At 36.3% G+C, this 23,151-nt stretch overlaps 1 protein-coding gene across 12 annotated transcripts in view; it reads right to left on the bottom strand.

The window, feature by feature from the left end:
• Positions 1 to 1,301: 1,301 nt before the first annotated feature.
• Positions 1,302 to 23,151, bottom strand: part of FOXP2 (forkhead box P2) — a 1,221,669-nt gene continuing 1,199,819 nt past the window's right edge. For 10 of the 12 annotated variants that reach the window (XM_087874168.1, XM_087874175.1, XM_087874169.1 and 7 more), the window contains one exon: positions 2,231 to 4,431. In XM_087874168.1, coding sequence (XP_087730294.1) covers positions 4,287 to 4,431 — 145 coding nt within the window. In that variant the 3' untranslated portion in view covers positions 2,231 to 4,286. Of the gene's footprint in view, positions 4,432 to 23,151 lie in introns of all 12 variants that reach the window. The other 2 variants (XM_087874172.1, XM_087874171.1) reach the window with 1 other exon arrangement.

Below are 23,151 nucleotides of genomic sequence, written 5' to 3'. Positions count from 1 at the left end.
CTATCAAATTAATCACAATAACTACATGTAAGTTTTAGAGCACCTAATACTATTGTCCCTATTTCTATTTGATGGTTTCCCATGTTCTGAAATAAACGTTTGACCTGATCCACAACTCTATTCTTTTGTTGTTAGATAATTTAGACTAGAACATGTGTTCATTATAAGTATAGGTAGATAAGCATAAATAAATGAGTGTGTAGTATTTAGTAAAGCAGATGATAGGTTCTGCCAACCTGTCCTTTAATATTCTTTTTACAGCCCTTGGGGCACCTCCAAAGTTCATCATAACCACGCTGCCAAACATTATACAATTCCTACATAAATATACAGGAACTGAGCTTGTAGGGTGGAAGCATGACTTCTGAGAAAAGAATTAAAACCTTGTGGGTTATAAATGGGTCAAAAAGAATTAAGACTTTTTATTTATACACCAGAAATTTAAGCAAATGAATGAAATGGCTTCATTTACAGTTTTTACATCCAGAAGCAGTGAAAACACTGTATACATTAATGCCATAGTAAAATTTACATGTTAAATATGCCTGATTTATGGACAAAACTCATTCTGATTTGCACTTTTGAAATAACAAGGGAAGGGTTTGTAAGTGCTTTATAAGCAGTAATTACACTATTCTTTAAAAAATGTACCCCAGTATTGGAATGTATTAACTAAATTCTGAAGGAGATATCCAAAAGTGAATGTCCAATTTGAGGAATCTGAGAGAAACAAACCATGACACCTTGAAATTTGTTTGGACCAGGACAGTCCAATCCTTCATCTCTTTTTTTCCTCAGAAATAAAGATCATTTGCTGTACTCCTAGCTGGCTAGACTTTCTTTCATTACAAAAAATAAAACAAAACCACCACCAAAAAAACAACAACCCAAATCACATTTTCTGAAATTAAAGAACTGTAAACACAGAATGCTGATCATCATTTTCTCATATCTATCAAAAGAAAACCCAGTTAGCAGTATCTAATGCTTATAATATTCAAATGACATTTTAATTGATTTTGAAACAGTACAACTGTGTCATGAATTGAACCATATAGAACATAAGCTTTAAATCCATTAGGTTTAAGCAATTTGTCTTTGTAGACTAAAACTATGTAAAATAAAGTCTGATAACTCCCTGGTGTTAGAGGTAGACAGTTTTCTTTCAGATCCTAAATTTGGTCCTTTATTTTATTCAGCAGTGAGAGCCTTGAATACAGAATGAACAACAGCTGTTACAATTCTCAACCATGACTTCTAACGTCAGAGAATTCTAGGTATGAACACAGTACACAGTAATGAAAAGTATCAAAAATTAGTTTACCTCAAAAAAGATAAATAAAACAGGTATATTCCACCAATACATAAACAGATGTTGTGCTACAATTAAAATCTGCTATATACAAAAGATCATAGTCCCCATTATCAGCTTATGTTAGAAGCAAGAATACATGAGCCATTTAAATTGTCAGACATTATGCTTTATAAGGTATGCACAGAAGTTCAAGCAATAAATACATACATTAGTTCAAAGCCTTACAATAGCTACGCAAAGCAGATGCAGAAAAGCAGGTTTGCTATTACTAGCAAGCAATGATATCAGAGTAAAAATTCATGAAATGCATTAAAACAACATTTTTCTTAGAAAAAGTCTGGTCATTTATGGGTCCACCAACATTTTTACATAATATGCACAATTATCAAAATACAGACCAAGCATCTCAGAAAACTCCAAAAAACCTAAAGTCTATTTTTCAAAGCAATTGCAGTTTTGGAGGTTTTTCTGGTATAATGTGCAAGCAGCTATTTTTTCCTTTAAACTGTATTTATATAAAACCCATGCAAAACTCTACAGGTATATGCATTCTGTGGCTGAGACTTCCTTTCAAAAAGGTTTGTAACTGAGGTATGCATACTTTAGCATTGTAGTCTTAGGCCACCTTCCTGATGGTCCAATTATCACTGTAACTTCCAGTCCATCAAAGTCTTTGAACATGCAATTGAAAGAAATATCAGTTCCTTTCAGTCATCCACATATCAGGGATCCCAGATGACTTGGGGAAAACCCTCTTTCACATGTTAAGCTTTCTTTTGATGTCACTACTTTAAACCTTTTGTTATCATGACCCAAAGACAAATGTAATGAAAAATAGCAGTTACTGTGATGATCTCACAATTCATGCGATCTGCCATAATTGTTCTAATTTCTTTTTGTTTTTTTTTCTTTTGCAGAGGTAGAAGCTTTCAAAAAGTCTTTTGGGTAAGTGGGAAAAACCCTTTCGAAAGCCATTTTGTCCTTTTATTTGGCGTGATAGATGACTGTGTTTCTCTTTAAGTCTATGCTGATTTCAGCAAAGAATACAATGAGCTTAGTTTGCAAGACCCAGGCCCATCACATGGAACTGGTACTTATGTTAAGCTCTAGCAGCCACCTTCTGTGGAAAAAAAAAAAGGTTTGTAAAGCAATAACCATAATCAGGTTATGAGGTCCCTTGGTTGGGGGGGGGGAGTATTATCAAGACTTGGCACAGCACATGAAAAGCAACATGTAAAGTTTGTAGGATATAAGCAAACATTAGACTATACTAGTGTCAAATACACCATTATTGTACCATTGTAATTTGGGGTTTGGAGTTGTAGGAAGGTAGGGATAGAAGAGGAGGAGGAGAAGAGGAGGAGGAGGAAGGGGAGAAAAACAGGAGAAGGAAAAACAGCATTCCAACAATTTGGCCTGTGCAAGTCTTCCAAAGGGAGTGTATTGTTAGTGTTAGTATCCCGTATTAACAGAGGCAGAATTTTATGTAACTTTGGTTTGACTGAAAATAAATACCATGGACTACAATTGCTATAATCTTTGCTTTCATTGTAAAAACTCACCTAGATTACTTTAAATCAATATGAAATTAATTTTTGGCTTTACTAGACCTTTTTTTATGTTTGGTTCCTACTTTTTTGTCATTTATAACTTAAGACTATAAAAAGTAGCACACAACGAAGTTTAAGACCATACGAGACTTCTTCGAACAACATGTATTCATCACAGGCAATGGGAGTGGGGATGGGGGAAACCAGTCTAAATGGAGAGGGAACATAATTAAAAAACATATTTTACATAACAATACACAATCTGCATTTGCATCAAGTACATAATTTTGGTCAGTGATCCATGTTTGTTCCTTTCTATTGTTAACTTCTGCACAAACTTCATTCTCACCTCTGTTTTAAAATAAAAACAAATCTTCATTGCATTGAGGTTGACTTTTGGCCTCAGAAGATTACAGTGTGACAAAATTGACTTTTCCCCCCATATTTATTTCTTGGTCTAGGGCTAAATGAAAAGATCCCAGAGGTCTTCAGAAAACAGCAAGTAGTTCATGGAAAAGTTCCTTTGTACTAATTAAAGTTACAGAAGGCTGACCAAAGCATGTGGCTGCTTCTGTCATTGAGCTATTGGCCATTGTTAGTGTAGGCTTTGGTTTGCAGCTGTAGCCTTTGACTGTATTTGCAGGTAGACAAAGCTTTATCACAAGGAGGTAAAGAGTACAGTTGTAAGATATATGCAGATATGCAAATGTTTCTATGGTGCTTGCACAGACAATGTTAGCTTAGGATTGCACTTTACATCTTAACACTAACAGCACAGACTGGAAGCTTAGATTTTAGATGGTCGCAACAGTCTAATTACTGTGGTTTGTTAGAACTAACTTATGTCATTTACAGTTTGTGGCACCAACATGAAAAAAACTAACACTCTGTGGTTTAAAATTCAGCTAGATACAAGCAGTGACACTAATTTCTGATACTACTCCTGTGCAAATTAAAAACAATAGCAACAAGTTGAACTTGACCAGCAATTGTTTCTAACATTATTACAACTACAGTATGCTGGAATTTTCACATTGATGAAACTAACACTATTTTTGGCAGTATATGAGGCCCATTTGCTTTCTATAGAACATGTATCCTCATATTCAGTCATGTCATGAACCCTTGTTAGCCACATTTTTTAAATGGGCAAGCCGTTATATATAAACAGTTTTGTTTTTCAAGAAAATCAGTTTATCTTTAAAAAAGGGGGGAAAAAAACCAAAAAAACCCACAAGCTATTTATCTGCTTGTAATTGGATTCCCAAAGGGCTGGCTTAATGAGTTCCTTTAGGAGTGTTTCTCCTTTATCCATGCTTAATAAATAGTCACAGTAAAAATCTGTCAAATATTCATGGTTATGGAGTGGTTCGGAAGGTCAGTGTTATGTCCCTTCATTTTGAGATTTTCCAAGTCTCTGTTCATTCCAGATCTTCAGATAAAGGCTCTTCTTCAATTTCTCTATCATCTTCCAATTCTGGACTGTGATTCGCTGTTGTCACCAGAGACATTGGACAGTCTTCATCCTCAGCAGTCACTGGCTCTTCTTTGACATGGATTGAGTGTCTAAGGAGAAGACAGTATGTCAGAATTTTACTTACTTAGTACATTTGTCAGTAGACAATGAGCAATTTTGTCTTTCTTCTATCACAATCAAAACATTAAAAAATAGGATTCAGACTAAAGAATTTGTAACTAACTTCCCTTCTCATAGCCATTCATCCATATAATTTCTTCATAAAATTCTTGGCCTACTCATAGAATTTCAAGATAGCAGTCAGAATTCTTATTAGATTTACCTGGACCTGTGCTCTTCATCTGATTCTGGCTTTGTATCTGAATGTTTAAATATGCTTCTGTTTGAACTGTTTATCATATGATGCTTTACTTAAACTACCTGAATTCCATTAAAATTCGTAATTGTCGATATAAATATAAATAGCAAAATAATTAAAGGAAACTGTGAAAAGGATAGTGGAGTACAGAAAATGTAATCTACACCAACAGCATCTCTAGTCCATTCATACCTTCCTCATAATCATTTGACTTCTTTTAATGTTCTTCAAAATATGAAAGAAAAACAGGATTTCTGATTAAATGAATACCAACAAAACAGTGACTAATAATTTAATATACAAAAATGTCAGCTGCCATCTTCATTTTGTTTGAAGCTCTCTAACAACTGCCAAAACCAGTGGGGAGGGGGCATCTGGAAGGGGAAGAGTACTGGAAGTGTGAAGGAATGCTATGAGAAATTGGGGAGTATGGACACTGACAGGAACCAGAGCTGCCAGACTGAGATATCTTCCTGCCTTCAACGACATCAGCCCTGTGAAAGGAATTTACTGTGGCACCTGAGGCACCAGGTTCCCAGCGCATCAGAACAGGACCTGATTGGACTATTCTCCCAGAGGGGGGGGGAATTTGGACATTGGGGATTGCTTTCAATATGTGATTTTCACATGGCTTTCTTCAGAGCTTGCCTCACTCACCCCGCACTCAGCATCTCTAGTAAAAATACCTTTTTTCCTAACACCTATGGAGTCAAGGGAATCAGTGTGACCAGTCTGACAGTGTTATTTTCAAGATATCAATGAGGGTTTTAAAACATGCAACCTTATGTGTTTTTGAATGCACCTACACATAATTTTATCTAATTATTTTTTATGCTGAACGTGACAAGTTTGTTTGTTTGTTTGTTTAAATTTCTATACCGCCCTTCTCCAAATAGGACTCAGGGCGGTGCACAGCCTAAGTAAAAACAAAACATACAAAATTTAAAAAACAGTATTAAAATAATTAGATATTAGATAATTAGATAATTAGAAGTGTGACAATATAATGATGGAAAATTAATCAGTGCATATTCTCAAGTTTTTACCCCCTCTAGCTGAAATGCACATGTTTGTTTTAGAGAAGGAGTGAGGTAGGTAGAAGCTTGGAAGGTTCAAACCAAGCACCTGATGAAAATATTATATAAATAATAATAATGAAAAAATACATCCTCTTTACCCTGAAGCAAGAGAAGACCTGTTTTTTTTATCTAGTTAATAGAAGTCACAGTCTCTCATTAATATGCAGGGCCAGCATGCTGCTTCTCAAGAGGAAAACCTGCAGCCAGTCTTTGCCATTAATCAACTTCAGCCCAGCAGTTCAGTGAGACATGATGATACATGTTTTTAACTCTAAATTAATGAATATCTTTACCAACTGTCAATAAATGAAGAAAAACACTGGTGAGGAACACAAGTTGAGGTGGGAAATTTCCAAACACAACAGAACGATGGGGGGAAGTGGGTAGCTAACAAGAATAATAATGCTGTCACACACAAACAAGGCTTAACATGATCCAGGCCCTACCCAAGGAAAGGGTTGTGCTGCAGTGGTAAATCTGCCAAAACCTAATTATTTTTGACACATTAGATGCATCAGGGAATTGCTCTGAAAAAAATCCTTATCAAGTAGTTTTTGCATTAGAAGGTGACTGAATTTGCCTGCTATGCTTTTCAATGAAAGAAGTAACTTTGAATTTTAAAAGGTACAGATTGCTTGAATATTCAATGCAAAGTAACTTATTATTAAAACCTTATTGGGAAAGCAATCAGTTTTGTTGTGTTTTTCAATTTTTATATGTTAATAAATTGTTCACTATTAGAAAAAAGGATCATCTTAAATACCTGAAATCTAAAAAAAAAAAAATCTTTAAAAAGCTGTAATGTTACCCCAAATCAACATCTGAATCAGTCATTACAATGTAAAATCACAGAAATGTCACTACAATAGGTTTAGTCTGCAATTGCTAGTATATCAGCCTTTTATTTATACATATTTTGGTTCAAAGGAAGCATGATATTTTATAGTCACTGGCACTTTTCAAGGCCTACAGTAAGTTAAATTTATCTAAACAATCAACTCCACTTGAATAATTATCTAGGGATGCAAATTCATTTTACTTCAAGAAGGTTCACTGCAAAACATAGCTTTTTAAAAGTCCTGTTGCTAACATTTATCATAGCCTAGAAAACCATCTTAGAAATACGTATTTAAAAATATTAAAGCAAAACAAATGAGTCTAAACTATTCAAGGTTGTTGTAGTCATAAAACATTGCAAGCCTTTTCCCAATGTGAAAAACATAGCTTACAGTTTTAATTTGCATTAATTATAAATCAGTAACATGCTTGTGTGGTTTGAAAAAGCGAGAAAAATTATTAGTTCTCTCAGTCACTTTATGCTGTATTAAGATGTCTGGATGAGTCATTTAGTATTTAATGAATAGCAAGCATTATGAAGTCAGAAATAAATGTGTTCTATGTATCTTTGAATTTATTGCTGCAATTGGAATGAGACACTTGCATATTGTGACAGGATTATTACTAGCAATCATGTACAGATATGCTGGAGATGCAAATAACGTTATTAACTGTGTATTGTAATGAAATAAGGTGTATTACCATTCTTTATGGTGACACTAATCATATTAGCTATGTTTCAACCAAATTTATAGTACGTAGCAAAGTTGCTTGTTTTGGGGTTCCTCAATTCTCCAGTAAACTAATAGAATTAAAGTTGCATCAATATAAAAATGTGCAAAATAATATATCAACAAATCAAAGACATGTCATTCCCTGAATTAGGAAATGCTTCCTAAAGCTTTAGCAAGAATTTGGCAGAAATAATGGTTATGCAGGGACAATGAGATTGCCATAGAACACATCCAACGTAGGTACCGGTACTTAATTGCCGCAATGACAATTTGCATTTGGATTGTGCATTTTGTTGCTTGTATGCAAGTCACCATACAGTGGATTTTAAGAGAAGAGTCATTTTTTTTATAAAATAAAGAATAAATAGGAAATTATATATATTATGCATATTCCTCATGCTACAATGGGCTGGAATTATGTTACATAAATCAGAAAATATAAATAACGGGAGAAACACACACACCTCTATATATGAGACACACCACAGACAATTACAAAAAATAAGTAGCTCTTTCCTTATTCCTTGTCTGAATAATTTACAACTTGAAAATATATTTATTTATTTATTTATTTATTTATTTATTTATTTATTTATTTATTTATTTATTTATTTATTATATTTGTATACCGCCCTTCTCCCGAAGGACTCAGGGCGGTGAACAGCCAAGGTCAAATACATAAATATAAAAATTAAAAACAATTTAAAACCAGATTAAATACTTTGGCCCATAATTAAAACCCTTTGGAACAATCTACCCCCAGAGATACGAGTGATCTCCGACCTCCGGACCTTTTGCCGGGCCCTAAAAACTCATCTCTTTCAGTTAGCCGGTCTCTCTTGATTTTATGATTTTATGGTTGGTTTTAAATTTTGATATGGATTTTAAATTGATAAATTTTAAACTATGGGCCAAATTTAATTATTTTAAATCTATTTTTAATCGTATTTATGTATAAATGTTTTTATTTTGGCTGTTCACTGCCCTGAGTCCGAAAGGAGAAGGGCGGTATAGAAATTCGAATAATAAATAAATAAATAAATAAATAAATAAATAAATAAATAAATAAATAAAACATCCCATTAAAATCCAATTTAAAACCGTTAAAATTAGGCTAGCCCGGCTTGCTGGAATAACAAAGTCTTCAGGGCACGGCGGAAGGTACGCAAGTCCGGGATCCTCCGTACCTCCGAGGGCAGCTCGTTCCAAAGGGCGGGAGCCCCCACAGAGAAGGCTCTCCCCCGGGGGGGTCGCCAGTCGACATTGTCTGACTGACGGCACCCCGAGGAGCCCCTCCCTGTGGGAGCATACTGGCCAGTGGGAGGCTGTCGGCAGCAGAAGGTGGTCCCGTAAGTATCCAGGTCCTAAGCCATGGAATGCTTTAAAGATGTTAATCAACATCTTGAATCGCACCCGGAAGACCACTGGGAGCCAATGCAACTCGCACAGGAGAGGAGTTACTGCCACTCCCATAATCACCCACACGGCTGCATTTTGGACCAGCTGGAGCCTCTGGATGCTCTTCAAGGGGAGCCCCATGTAGAGAGCATTGCAGTAGTCCAGTCGGGAAGTGACGAGGGCATGATGACCGTGCGCAGGGAGTCCCGATCCAGAAAGGGACGCAACTGGTGGATCAGGCGAACCTGATAAAAAGCCTCACTGGCCACAGCCGTCATATGCTCTTCTAAAGACAGCCATGCATCCAGGAGGACACCCAAGTTGCGAGCCCTCTCCGTGGGGGCCAATGACTCACCCCCAATAGCCAGTGATGGCACCAGCTGGCTATATCGGGATGCCGGAAGCCACAGCCACTCAGTCTTGGAGGGGTTGAGTCGGAGTCTGTTTCTCCCCATCCAGACCCGCACGGCCTCCAGGCACCGGGACATCACTTCAAGGGCATCATTGGGGTGGTCTGGGGTGGAGATGTACAGCTGAGTGTCGGCAGCGTACTGCTGGAGCTGCACCCCAAAACCACAGATGATCTCACCCAGCAGCTTCACATAAATGTTGAAGAGAAGGGGCGAGAGGACCGAACCCTGCAGCACCCCACACATAAGGCACCTCGAGGATGACCTCTGCCCCCCTGCCAACACAGACTTGCGACCGGTCAGAGAGAAAGGAGGAGAACCACCATAATACGGTGCCCCCAACCCCCAGCCCCTCCAGTCGGCGCAGCATGATACCATGGTTGATGGTATCAAAAGCCGCCGAGAGATCTAATAGGACCAGGACAGAGGAACAACCCCTGTCCCGAGCCCTCCAGAGATCATCAACCAATGCGACGAATGCCATTTCCATGCTGTACCCAGGCCTGAAACTGGACTGGAACGGGTCTAGATAGACAGCGTCATCCAGGTGCTGGGGAAGTTGTCGCGCAACCACACTCTCAACAACCTTCGACACAAAGCGAAGGTTGGAGACTGGACGGTAATTCACCAAAACAGCCAGATCCAGAGAAGGCTTCTTAAGAAGGGGCCTCACCACCGCCTCTTTCAAGGCCTCTTTCAAGGCGGGATTCCCCAAATCCATTTGATAATTTGATATATCATGTTAGTAAGTTTATTACTTCATTGTATTTATATCTCTCTGAGCTACTTGAATAAATCAAATAGTAGATTTTTTTTGTCTCATTATATTATGAAAAATATCAGCTATTGATGTATTTCCTTTTTATTCATTTATATTTATTTTGCAGAAGCTCAATCACATTCTGAAGGTAATCATAGATGGGAGTTTTATAGATAACAACCATTTACTCAGTTTACAAGAGTGCACTAGCATATATGTCTCCAGAATTATTTAAATCAACCTTTGCCTTAATATTATGTATTCTACATGGATCTTCCTTTGTCAAGTGTCTACAAAATAGTCTAGCCTAAAATGTAATAGATATTGTATTCAATTCAGATTGAATTAGCGATATGTAGCTCATTTTCCATAATAGTTGCACTGGCTTCCAATCTCTTTTTAGCTAAAATTCAGACAATGGCTTACCCTTTTTAAAGCTTCAAATTAATGCTTCCCATTTTCCTTCATTACCAAAACCTGCTTATCAGAAAGTCTTTTTATCCAATATAGGTGAAACACTTTAAGTCAATTTAAATGTCTCTATTGTGTCCCTTAGCCAACCACCTTTGCCCAGTTTTGGGTAATTTATCCAGGTTTGGGAAGTACTGCTTTAAATGGTTTTAGGTCAGAATAATTAAAGGAATGGTTCTTCTCACATGAGGTAGGAAACTGTAAAACAGAGTCTCTACTCCATATCATTTAGTCAACTGAGCTCCATTTGGTGGTAGTGCAAGAAATAGCCTTATGACTGGCTTGTGGTAGATTTACAATCATAACACATGGATACAGATTTAGTACATCTCTGATAACACTATAGCATCTTGTAATGAATTTTCCATTTTGCCTGTCAAAATAAAATATTGATACTTTGGAGAATGAATTTTATGTTGTACACCTGTTTTCTAATCTGCTAACTTTTTAAATTGTTTATTTTAAGGCATTTTAAAGATAAGCAATAATAATAATTTGCTTCCATACATGAACACTCACATTTTAATAACCACAATCTAAATGCAGAGTTGACAAGAGTATTAAAACCATAACTATTTTACTGTTCATCAAGGACCATTATGACAAAGTATATTGAAAAACATAGCTCTGACAATTATTGTTCCAAAAGGAATCTGTAATTTAAAATATATTTTCTAAATTTAATTTGATTTTCTAATCTGGAAGCAGAATCATTATACATCTATAATACCAAACGCTTTTTGATGATAAAAAGCATAATTTTTTCCAAGATCCCTATTGGCACAGTAAAACTTCCATTTTTTTAAAGACCCTATAAGGTTGGAGGCAATAGGAAAGTTGTATTTATATGTTGTTCTTGCTATTTCTGGAATAGAAGATGTTGGCTATGGAGGAAGTTGAAGTGCTACTTGCTGCAGAGACAACTATCACTTCAGACATCAGAGGCAATACTTCTCTTCCCTGGGAAGCACAGCAAATCAGGTACAGTTTCTCCCCCATCACCATCTCTTGCCATTAATTTGTTGCCTCTGAGAGAACTTAGATGGGAGTTGCAATTACAGCCATTTTTTTCTGTCTTATCATCCTCAAAGAACATCAAATGTTTCTAGCATGTGTTAATAACCATGCTATTAAATTCAGTCATAGCAGCATTTCACAGCACATCATTTTTTGTATATGAGTGCATGTTATTTCATCAATACAATTATTTGTGGAATTATATGTATTATTTGGGTCAGTCAATACCAAGACATCCTCTTCAGGCTTTAGTCCTGATTTTGCTAACAATGTGCAAGCATTTTAGAAAACTGTCTTTACAATATAAGGCCAAACTATAGCATATGAATGTACATGATGGATAAGCATCCCAGTTCTGATTATCATACAAAATCTTAATCCTAAAAGTTTTCTTCTCCAAATACCGCTTTTTCACAGCTATTGCTTCCTGCTCTTTCATGGGCAGCTATTCAGAGCTAAGCAGTGTAATACAAACCACACACACTGGAATATATCGCAAAAGGTCAGTCTGTTTTTTAGTTGGAACAGAAAATCTGTCCAAAACCAAGGGTTCTGTTCCCCATTCATATGATTAAGTGCAGGTGAAAGGATTCAATCATTCATAGCAAGCCAAATCTTAATAAAAGCAGGTCTTACCACTCTGAGTACTGTAAATAAAAACGTCAGGAGTTAAGTCTTTTTTACATTTTGAATTCACTCAACGGAAAACCAATAATTTTTTCCCAAGATCATGGTATTTCCCAGATATTCAGAGGCCATAAATTCTTGGCTTAGTACCAAATTCTACCTTTCCTTTGCCTTTTCACTTATGGTTTTTCCAATTTTAGTCAATGGCAGAGGGATCATGGCAGTTGCCAGACAGATTATGAATGCCAGAAATTCTATTTAAAAAATGTCTTTGAACCATAACAGAAATTCTGAGCGCTTCCAGTGTTGATGACTAAAACTCTATAGAGACTTGCTGCCATTTAGACTAAGCTAAATGAACCTTATTATAAATTAGCTCCTTCATGATGTTCAAAGTAGTTCCTTAGCTACATACCATATAATTAAATAAAATCAAGCATGAAAGCAAATTGCTTTGCTTTTTTTAAATGTTCAATCATTTCTAAAGTTTACACACTTTACTAGCTTGCTCAGAAAACAGCTAATTCCACTAGTTCATTTTTATGGAAACAATATGGTCATCAGCACTAGGAACTGTCAAATTTCCTACGTATAAAAGGTTACTCATTGTCATGCTTAAATGCAATATTCGTTTATTTTTTAGGTTTACAGCATTTCAGCAATGCACTGAGTATGAATTTGTGTCACAATTCCATATATCACAGGATAAATCCTAATCCTGACCCTGCTCGCAGTAATTCATGCTCTTTTGGCTTTCATGTTAGACTACTGTAATACACTCTACATGGAATTGCCCCTGAAGACTATTCAGAACTGATGCGGAATGCAGCCATAGGGGTAGTAAATGGTGCCAGATACACAGCCCTTGTAACACCAGTCTTGCATGAGCTGTACTGTTACAGGTGTGCTTCTGGCTGCAATTCAAAATGTTGGTGGATGCTTTTAAAGCCCTATATGACTTGGGACTGGGATACCTGAGGTATTGCCAGTCCCACTGCTTTTTTCAAGAATCTCTACCTATCCAATGGTATTATGTAGAATGGGCATGCTTGCAGATCCCATCAGCCAAAAAAAGTTGGCTGGCAAGGGGCAGAAGATGAGTGTTTTCTGCAGTGGCCTCTGCTCTATGGAATATCTTCTCTTTGGAGATCAGAATGGCCCCAACCTTGTTAGTCTTTCGTAAGGTCCTAAAACCTGACTATGTTGCTGAGCCTGGAGCGCTGAATGGTGAATGCTGAATGGTGTACTTTTAAAATAGATCTTGTTACTTCAGTGGCTTAGTAGACATCAGTTGTTCCTTGATTGGTGCCAACAACATTTAACTTTTCTAATTTCTTAAGTATTAAATAGATTGATCAAGGTAATTTTTTTAAAAAAATTTTTTAAAAGAAAACATCCAATCTCTGTTAACATCTGAGGTGTCGTGTAGTTACATATTTACGTTATATACATTGTATACATATCTATTACATTCGAATCTACCATTATTGAACATAAACATATCCTTACAATCTCATTCTATTATTCCACCATTTGTACCACCTTTCCCATACTGCCTTGAATTTTGAATTCGCATCATCGTTAAGAACACTTGTTAATTTTGCCATTTCTGTGCATTCTAGGATTTTGTTTATTATTACCACCTCTGGAGGGGTTTGTTTGTCCTTCCAGTATTTTGCAAAGATTAACCTGGCCGCTGTTATGACATGTATTATAAGATGTATCTTATCTTTAGAAAGTCCATCTCCAATCATTCCTAATAAAAGATTTCAGGGGAAAGTTCTATATCTTCCTCCACTATTTCTTGTAACCAGTTTTGTATTTTTGTCCAAAACTTTTTTGTCTCAGGACAGGACCACCACATATGAAAGAAGGTGCCAACCTCCTTTCCACGCTTCCAGCATATTGTTGAAGCATTGGGAAATATTTTTGCTAATCTAGCTGGCGCTAGGTACCATCTATGGAAAATTTTGTAATGGTTCTCCCTGTACGATGCTGATTTAGTCAGATTATAGTTTCTGTTCCAGGCCTCCTCCCAGTCATTGAAATTTAACCTATAACCAATGTTTTTTTCCCAAATATTTAATTGATTTCTAGCTATTCCTTCTGCCCTGTCCTCGCCTAGTAGAAAGTTGTAAAATTTCGCTAGCATTTTCTTTTCCATCCCCAACATAATTTTGTCCAGATTGTTGTGGTTCGCCTCTATACCAAATTGATCCCTATCTTTTTGATATCTTGAGCTTATCTGTAGATAGCTCCACCAGTCTAAATTGAAGCCTTGATTTATTAATATTTCCCGTGATTTAAGAATACCATTATCATCTAATATTTCTCTATAAGTGCCGAATTTCAAAATATCTCTTTTATTTGAGGCGGTCAGGGCATCCATGATTGAAAGCCAATTCGGTACTTTCACATAATATCTTTGCCTAATTTCTTCCCATGTTTGAATAAGAGTCTCCCTTAACTTGTGTTTATGGAAATATGATTTGTTTTGTTCTTTAGATCCCATAAATAGGCGTGCCAACCTGCCTGTAGATCGTGGCCTTCTAACGTCAAGATTCTCTTGTTTTGTAATGTAACCCATTCTTTGATCCATACTAGTTTAGCCGCCTTCTGATATACTTCCCAATCAGGTACTCCAAAGCCACCCATGTTTCTTTTCCCTTGCAGTGTCTTGTAAGCAATCCTCGTCTTCTTCCCTTCCCACAAAAATTCTCGCATCTTCTTATCCAAATCCAGGAAATATTTTTTATCAAGATTCACTGATATAGTTTGGAATAAAAATATAATTTTGGGGAGAATGTTCATCTTAATTGCCGAAATCTTACCTGTGAAAGATAATTTTAACTTCTTCCATCTGTCTATATCCTGCTTTATTTTTTGTAATAATGGGATGTAGTTATCTTCCTTCAAAGAGGAATATCTTGAGGTGATCCATATTCCCAAGTACTTTATTTTCTTCACTATCTGAAGACCTAAAGAGTTTTCTAGCTCTTTCTTATTTGCCTCTGTCATGTTTCTTGCTAAGATTTTAGTTTTTGTTTTATTAAGTTTAAAGCTGGCGACTTCTCCATACTGTTGTACTTCCTGGAGTAATTTGGGGCCGGATTTCAAGGGATCTTCTATTATTAAGGCCACGTCGTCTGCAAAGGCTTGTGTTTTGAATATTTCTTTCTTAATTTGCAGTCCTTTAATTTCTTTGTTGTCTCTAATCTTTCTAAGTAGAATTTCCAACGCCATTATAAAAAGTAAAGGGGACAAGGGGCATCCCTGTCGATCTCCCTTTTGTATCCTAAATATCCGCGTCTTGTCCCCGTTTATTAAAATACTCGCCCTCTGTTTATGGTAAATATTTTCAATCATTTTTCTAAAATTTGTTCCAAATCCCATTAAATCAATTTGGTTGACCATAAATTTCCAGTTCAAGTTATCGAACGCCTTTTGGGCGTCCAAAAACACTAACGCCAGCTGTTTTTCCGGGTGCTGCTCGTAATATTCTATGACGTTTATTACAGTCCTCAAATTATCTCTCATTTGTCTCCCTGGGAGGAATCCCTTCTGGTCGTTGTGAATCCAGCGATTTAAATTTTTTTTTAGTCTTTCTGCAATTATATTTGCAAATAATTTGTAATCTGAGTTTAGCAAAGAAATGGGCCTATAATTTGCTATATGTTTCGGGTCTGCACCTTCTTTCAATATGAGTGTAATATAAGTTTCTTTCCAAGAGTCTGGGATTCTTGTACCAACTAATACCTCGTTAAATATTTCTAACAGTTCTAATTGTAGTTCTTCCTCAAATTTTGCATAAATTTCCCCTGGGATATCATCTGGGCCTGGTGTTTTATTTTTCTTAATTTTGGTAAGAGCCAATTTAAGTTCTTCTATTGTGATTTTATTGTTTAACATTTCTTTCTCTTCTTCCGTTATCTGTGGCAAGTTAGCTTCCATCAGGTATTGTTCAGTTTTGTCTAAATCAATCGCTTCCTCTTTATATAAGGCTTCATAAAATTCTCTCGCTCTTTCTAGCTTATCCTCTTCTTTTATCAAAATATCGCCATTGGAATCTTCTAATGTAAGAATTTGATTTTTTTCCTGTTCTTTTTTTAATCTGTACGCCAGCCACCTTCCAGACTTGTTGGCGTTCTCAAAGTGGTAGTGTTTTATTCTCTTGATTTTTTGCGCCAACTCCTCCTGATCCAGAATATTAAGATTATGCCTTGCCATCATCCATTTTTGTTTGGCCACCTCGTCTCCCGGGTTTTGTTGTAGATTGCTATCCGCTTCTTCTAGTTTCCTATTATAAGCCTCTCTAACTTTCCTTTCTTCCTTATTTTTAAATGCCATATACGATATCGCTACTCCTCTCAAGTACGCTTTCATGGTATCCCATACAATTTCCTTCGCCGTGCCTTGCTTGCCATTCTCAATAAAGAAGCGCTTAATTTCTTCATTTATTTTTATTATAAACTCTTTTTCATTCAGCAGGTTAGTCCTTAGTCTCCATCTCTGTTGCTTTCTCTTGTTAGTGTAATGCCAATTTATTTCAAGAAGTTTATGATCTGCCCAAGTATTTGTACTTATATCCACTTTCTTAATTTCTAGACCTAATTTTCTAGTAGTCCATGCCATGTCAATTCTGGACCAAGAATTCTGTGAGGTTGAGTAAAAAGTATATTGGGAATCATGCGGGTGTAGTGTACACCACATATCAATTAAGTTAATTTCATCCACTAGATCAAAAAAGCTTTTTGGCAGAGGTAATCTTTTATTTCTTTTCCTTTCCCCACTTTTATAATCTTTCTCTGGGTTGACAATACCATTAAAATCACCTAACATACATATTTCAACATGGGCCCAATTTCCTAATTGTTCATGTAGTTTTTTGTAAAATTGCCCCTGCTTCTTGTTCGGGGCATATACCCCCACCAACATCATTTTTGAATTACCTCTCTTGATTTCTACCATTAAAATTCTCCCTTTGGTATCTTTATACTTTAATTCTGCCTCAATTCCTTTTTTCACATACATAGCCACCCCCCTTTTCTTTTTCTCTGCTAATGACACAAATAATTTGCCACCACTAAATTCTAGACAATTTGCCTCATCTTTTTTTATATGAACCTCCTGTATACAAATTATGTCTGGGTTCTGTTTTACCAGTTTTGATAGAATTATCTTTCTTTTTTTATAATCGTTTAAGCCATTAATGTTTAAGGATAAAATTTTTAAGCCATCCATTTCTTGTGTTATGTCCAATTTCTAGTTCTTGTTTGTCTTTAACGTTACTGCTCTTACTGGTCTGATCTTCCTTCCTTGTTCTTCCACTTCTTCTTTTTTCTTCTCCTCCTCTATTTCTTCCTTTGTACTTTGCTCTTGTGAGGTTTCTTCTTCCGTGTTTGCCGTATCAATCTCTTCTTTGCTAATTTGTTCTTCTTCCCCTTCTCTTAGTTGGTCTAAAAAGTCTTGTGCTACAGCTAAACTATCAATTTTGATTTTCCTTCCATGCCATGATACTAACATCCCCTCTGGCAGGATCCATCTAAATATAATATTTCTTCTGTTCAGTTGGCTCGCCAGAAACCTGTAGTTTTTCCTCACTTCCCTCACTCTTCTCGGAATTTGTTTCAGAATATTCCCCTCCTTTCCTTTAAATACAATCTGTTCTTCTTTTGCTATGTTAAATAGAATATCCCTCACTTTCTTCCTGGCGAACCTCACGTGGACCTCCCTGGGGAGACTATTTCTTCTCACATAATTCGTTTGAACCCTGTAAACCTCGTCAAGTTCTTTAATAATATCATGTTTATCCTGTTGAAAGGCATCAGCTATCAGCTCAGCTATTTTATCACCTAAATCCTCTTCCTTTTCTTCGCAAATATTTTGGAAGCAAAGGTAGTATGAAGCCTTGTCCATTTCCAATTGTATCAGGGACTCTTCGATTCCTTTATTCTGTATCGCGAATGTCTGGTCCACCATATCTAATTTTTTCTCACTTTGTTCCATCCTTTGTTCTACATTTTGAATTCTTCTCTCGTTGTTCGCAATGGAAGCTTGAATCTTGGTCATTTTTGAATCCAAAACATGAATGTCCGTTTTTAATTTGGAATGACTATTTAACAATTTCTCCTGCGTTGCTAACATGGTCTCTTGAATCAGCGATAGAGAAGATTGTACTGTTTGAAGGGTTGGGATTGTTGGTGGCTTGTCTGACTTCTGTATGCCTTCTAAGGGTTTCTGGATTACCAGGGACAGTGTTGTTAGAGTAGGATTAGATGGAGCTTTTTTGCCAGATTTCAAAATTGTCGATGTCATTGTTGCCATTTCTTTCAGAGTTAGCTTTTGTTCTCTTATGATTTTCTCAATATTTTTCCAAATGACCATTCAATGATTTTGCCCCTATTTCCTCTATTAATTCCTCTTCTTAAGTCTATTTAAGAGATTTACTATCTTCACTGTATAGGGTCAATTCATCAAAATATCTTCCTTAAGTCAAATCTTTATAATGCTCCGAAATTCTCAAAATTCCTTAATAAATTAAAGCCTAAGAGTTCCCAATAAATATTATGATTACAATATAGCTAGATTCAAACCTTAATATAAAAGTTAATATAAATAAGTTAATAAATACTACCTGTGATTCTTATATATCTAAATTCAAGCCTTAGTATATGGAATTAATATAAGTAAATTGATAAATATTACCCATAAGAATAGATATTCTGAGATAGATAAATATAGATAAGTATAACTAGATAAATATAAATAAATGTAATAAATGTAATTAATTGGTTAATTATATATCTGGATCCTTATGTAGAAATATACTTAATAACAACAAGGTAAAATCAACACTTAAGTACTATATTCTATATTCCTTAACCGTTTGTAATTCTTATCAATATTATTATTTGTAAAGAAAACCAAGTATTAGAAACCCAATTATTCAAAAGAATGAGGGGGAGGATGGGAATCAGAGTATCACAAATTATGTATATAGTAAGGGTATGAAAGTCTTCTTCTGCTTCTTCTTCTCTCTTTTTTTCCCTTACTTTTTTTTTTCTTTAGTTATAAGCAAATAGTGTCAGCAAGGTCGTAAATCTTCTCTCTGCTCTCCGCTCCTAGTAAGTTCCGACACTTCTCTATGGTAGATCTCGCTGCTAGATCTTCTCCTTGTCAGTCTTCTGCTATCTCACTCCTTCAGTTCAATGATGGCCGCACTTCCTGTTTCGCTGAAGCACTCAAAAGAAAAGAAGTTCAGTAATTCAATCTCTTGCTTACTTTCCACCCCACTTTTCAATCACAGCGCCAGCCACATCGATACTCGTTTTCTTCTCCCTCTCACCACGCCCTCCAGAGCTCTTTATACAAACGAACTGCTCCCTGCGTATTCCTCGTCGGCTTGTCGGGTCTCCGCCATTACGATCTGCTCTACTCCGCACTCTCCGTCGCCGCCTCTCACCGCATCAAGCACTCCTCACCCGACTCCACCGACCTCCTCTCTCAACGCTTAATCGTTCCAAGGTATGGAAATGTGATGTCAGATCTGGTACGGCACCTCCGATCTTCCTCTTAGCTCCCGTCTTTTTGCTGGCTATTGCGACTTCAGGCCCGCCATCAGATGGCCGGCTCACCGCGTTGGATCGACAGAGTCGCCTGGTCTTGCGAGGGATGGTTGTGCCCCACTCTCTTGTTCGCCTGGCTCTTTCTCTTGTCCGCAGGGCTCTCCGGGATCCGCGCCCCCCAAGGGATCCCCAAAACGCGGTGATAAAGGGTGTCGGGGAGCAGCGATCACTCACCCGACACCATATCGCCGCAAGTCACCAACCGGAAGTCCCAAGGTTCTTTTTTTACTTTTAGCTAATCTATCCAAACAATTAAGTCCAATACTAATCTTTTTGCTTACTGAAAGTAAATACAATTCTCTTAAAAGTCCTTGAATCAAACTCAACAGCACCTCTATTTGTATTATAAATGTATACTCTTTAATTAAAGAAAAAATAAATATATTTGGCCAAATAATGAATATTTTATGTGCCTACAAAATCTAAATTTTATACTACCATGTTTCCCCGAAAATAAGACCCTGTCTTATATTTTTTTGAACCCTGAAATAAGTGCTTGGCCTTATTGCCATGTGTTCAAAAGCCCGATTGGGTTTATTATCAGGCGATGTCTTATTTCGGGGGAAACAGGGTATTTTCATTAAGCCTGGCTTAAGAGACACAAGACAGGAACGTAATAATTAAAATTGTATTAAGGTATTTGGTTAAAGTCTGCAGAAAAAAATAAAATGTTCACAGGATATAGAAGTCTTTTTTTTTTTTGCTAATTGTTTGATGTTTTTGCCAAAATATGTTAAATTCTTTATTATTCATTCAAATAATGTATATGGTTTCATTTCATTTTCTACAATTATGAGATCTAAAAATAAGATTTATGTCACAAAGCTGAATAAATAAATAAAAATAATGCACCATCATTTGTCTATATCTGCATAATTTAGTTTGCAAACCATAGCTTCTACTTTAATTGTAGGAAATAACACCTGGCCGACCATATAATTGAAAACTACACAGAGCTGGGTCTATACAAGAGACCTCCAAAGGATACAAGGACTATAGACTACATTAAAAAATAAACAAAAACAGAATCCTCTCAGATGAGACATTGCAAACCACTTCTTTTTCTGGTGCCAAGAAAATTCATGAAGTTTTCAGAAGTTCAGCTCAATTTGAAGGAGATTTGACTTGACTTTTACTGTAATTTGTAAGGTAAACTCTGATGTCTTCAGGTCCCTTCCCAATCTGTTCTCTTGTATGGGTGGCAATAAAGATAACCTAGTGCAATAGTCTGTCTTGCCTGGATGGCTGGCCATAATTTATTTTAGTTATTTGGTCCTCTTTTCTGAACAAAAAAGGAGTTTTCTTTCTGATTCAGGATGATGTATTTCCTGAATGAGTAGGTCCTACAGTAACTATACTTGAAGGTATAATTGAGAGGTTTACGAGAACATGCTCCAACATACCAAAACATAGAACAGAACAGAATTTTAACAGAATAACAGAGTTGGAAAGGACCTTGTAGGTCATCGAGTTCAATCCCCCGCCCAGGCAGGAGATCCTACATCATTTCTGACAGATGGCAGTCCAGTCTCTTCTTGAAAGCTTCCATTGGAGAAGCTCTCACAACTTCTGAAGGCAAACTGCTCTATTGGTTGATTGTTCTGTAAATTTCTCCTTATTTCTAGGTTGAATTTCTCCCTGATAAGTTTCCATCCATTATGCCTTGTCTAGCCTTCAGGTGCTTTGTAAAACAGGTTGACTGCTTCCTCTCTGTGATAGCCCTTCAAATATTGGAACACTGCTATCATGTTTCCACTGGTCCTTCTCTTCATAAAACTAGCCATGTCCAGTTCCTGTAATCGTTCTTCATATGTTTTAGCTCCAGTCCCCTAATCATCTTTGTTGCTCTTCTCTGCACTCTTTCTAGGGTCTTGACATCTTTTTTATAGTGTGATAACCAAAACTGGATGCAGTATTCTAGGTATTACTAAGGCTTTATAGAATGGTATTAGTACCTCACATGATCTTGATTGAATCCCTCTGTTAATGCAATTTAGGATTGCATTGGCTTTTTTGGCTGCCACTGCACACTATTGGCTCATATTTAATTGATTGTCCACTAAGACTCCAATATTCCTCTCACAGTTACTGCTATTAAACCTGGTTTCACCCAGTCTATATGTGTACTTTTGGTTTTTCTTGCCTAAGTGTGAGACTTTACTTTTCTCTACATTGACTTTCATTTTGTTAGATAGGGTGCAGTGTTCAAGTCTGTTAAGATCCATCTGGATCTTATCATCTAGGGTGTCGGCTACTCCTGCCAGCTTAGTATCATCTGCAAATTTGGTAAGTTTCCCTTCTATTCCCTCATCTAAATCGTTTATGAAGATATTGAAGAGTTCTGGGCCTAAGACAGAACCTTGTGGTACCCCATTGCTTACTTCCCTCCATGTAGATGTAGTACCATTAAGGACTATACAATGAGTACAGTTTGTCAGCCAGTTACAAATCCATCTGATGGTGATGCTATCTATCCCTATTTTTTTCACAAGTAGGTTGTGGTCTACTTTGTTGAATGCCTTGCTAAAGAAATAAATAAGCAAAACACTACTAATACACTTATCATAATAAAGACTGATATAAAATTTGAAAACAAACTGAATACAATTAATAAATTAAGTAAATTATCCAAATGTGTCTGCTTTTTCTCAATAGTCTTTCTCTAAACCAGAGTTGAACTTGTTTCTCAATCACCCACCCAACAATCAATTATCATTTTTCCTAACAGATATACTTTCCCCTTGAAATATCTGCCTCAAAGGAAAAGAAGTCACCTAATTCTTTAATAAAACAGTCACTACAACTATCAGTGAATTCTGGTAGTTAGTTATCCAGTAGTATATGAATTGGAGAGGGAATTTCTTTTTATTTGGCAAGAAAGGAAGATGGAAAACTCCCAGTAAAAGCAACAGTAGTTGGGGCTGATGGCTGAAAGGCAACAAACAGGGACCATTCTGTTCAAATGAGAGATCTATCCATTCTTTTCTGTCTCAATTCTGTAAAAGAAATTGGGATTAGTCATCTATGTTATGTGTGTGTATAGTAGGGATTATGCACATACATTCATGCACACCACTCACCCTCTCAACTTAGTTTTCTCAACAAAAAAGACATTGTTGATAATTAGTCTGAATGAAAATCAATATTTTATGTGACACAAGTGACATTTTTCACCATTTAAGGGTAGTCTCTTTTGCACTGTTCCTTTAAACAAAGCTATCCCTTTTTTTCCAACACATTTGAAAATTAGGAGAAAAGATTTCGTGTTTGACCTATACTCTGGACACAGTAGGGAAAAATTCTAAATCCTCTGGAGGTTACCAGATTGATTAGTTCTAGTATAGCACATTCAATCAAAATCTTTAGAAAACTTAATTAGAATATTCGTTGCTTTTTAATTTGTTGGTTTCCTCTTGTTGTTTACAACTGTGTCCTGTCTCTTCTCCAGGAATGCAGGTAGTTCATATGGGGACTTCCTTTCATTTTATTCTCA

This window comes from Pantherophis guttatus, chromosome 7, assembly GCF_059756535.1.
Source record: "Pantherophis guttatus breed Tessera chromosome 7, ASM5975653v1, whole genome shotgun sequence".
Lineage (NCBI taxonomy): Eukaryota > Metazoa > Chordata > Lepidosauria > Squamata > Colubridae > Pantherophis > Pantherophis guttatus.
The sequence above is the reverse complement of the archived record's forward strand: the minus strand, read 5'-3'. Positions and strand labels throughout refer to the sequence as shown.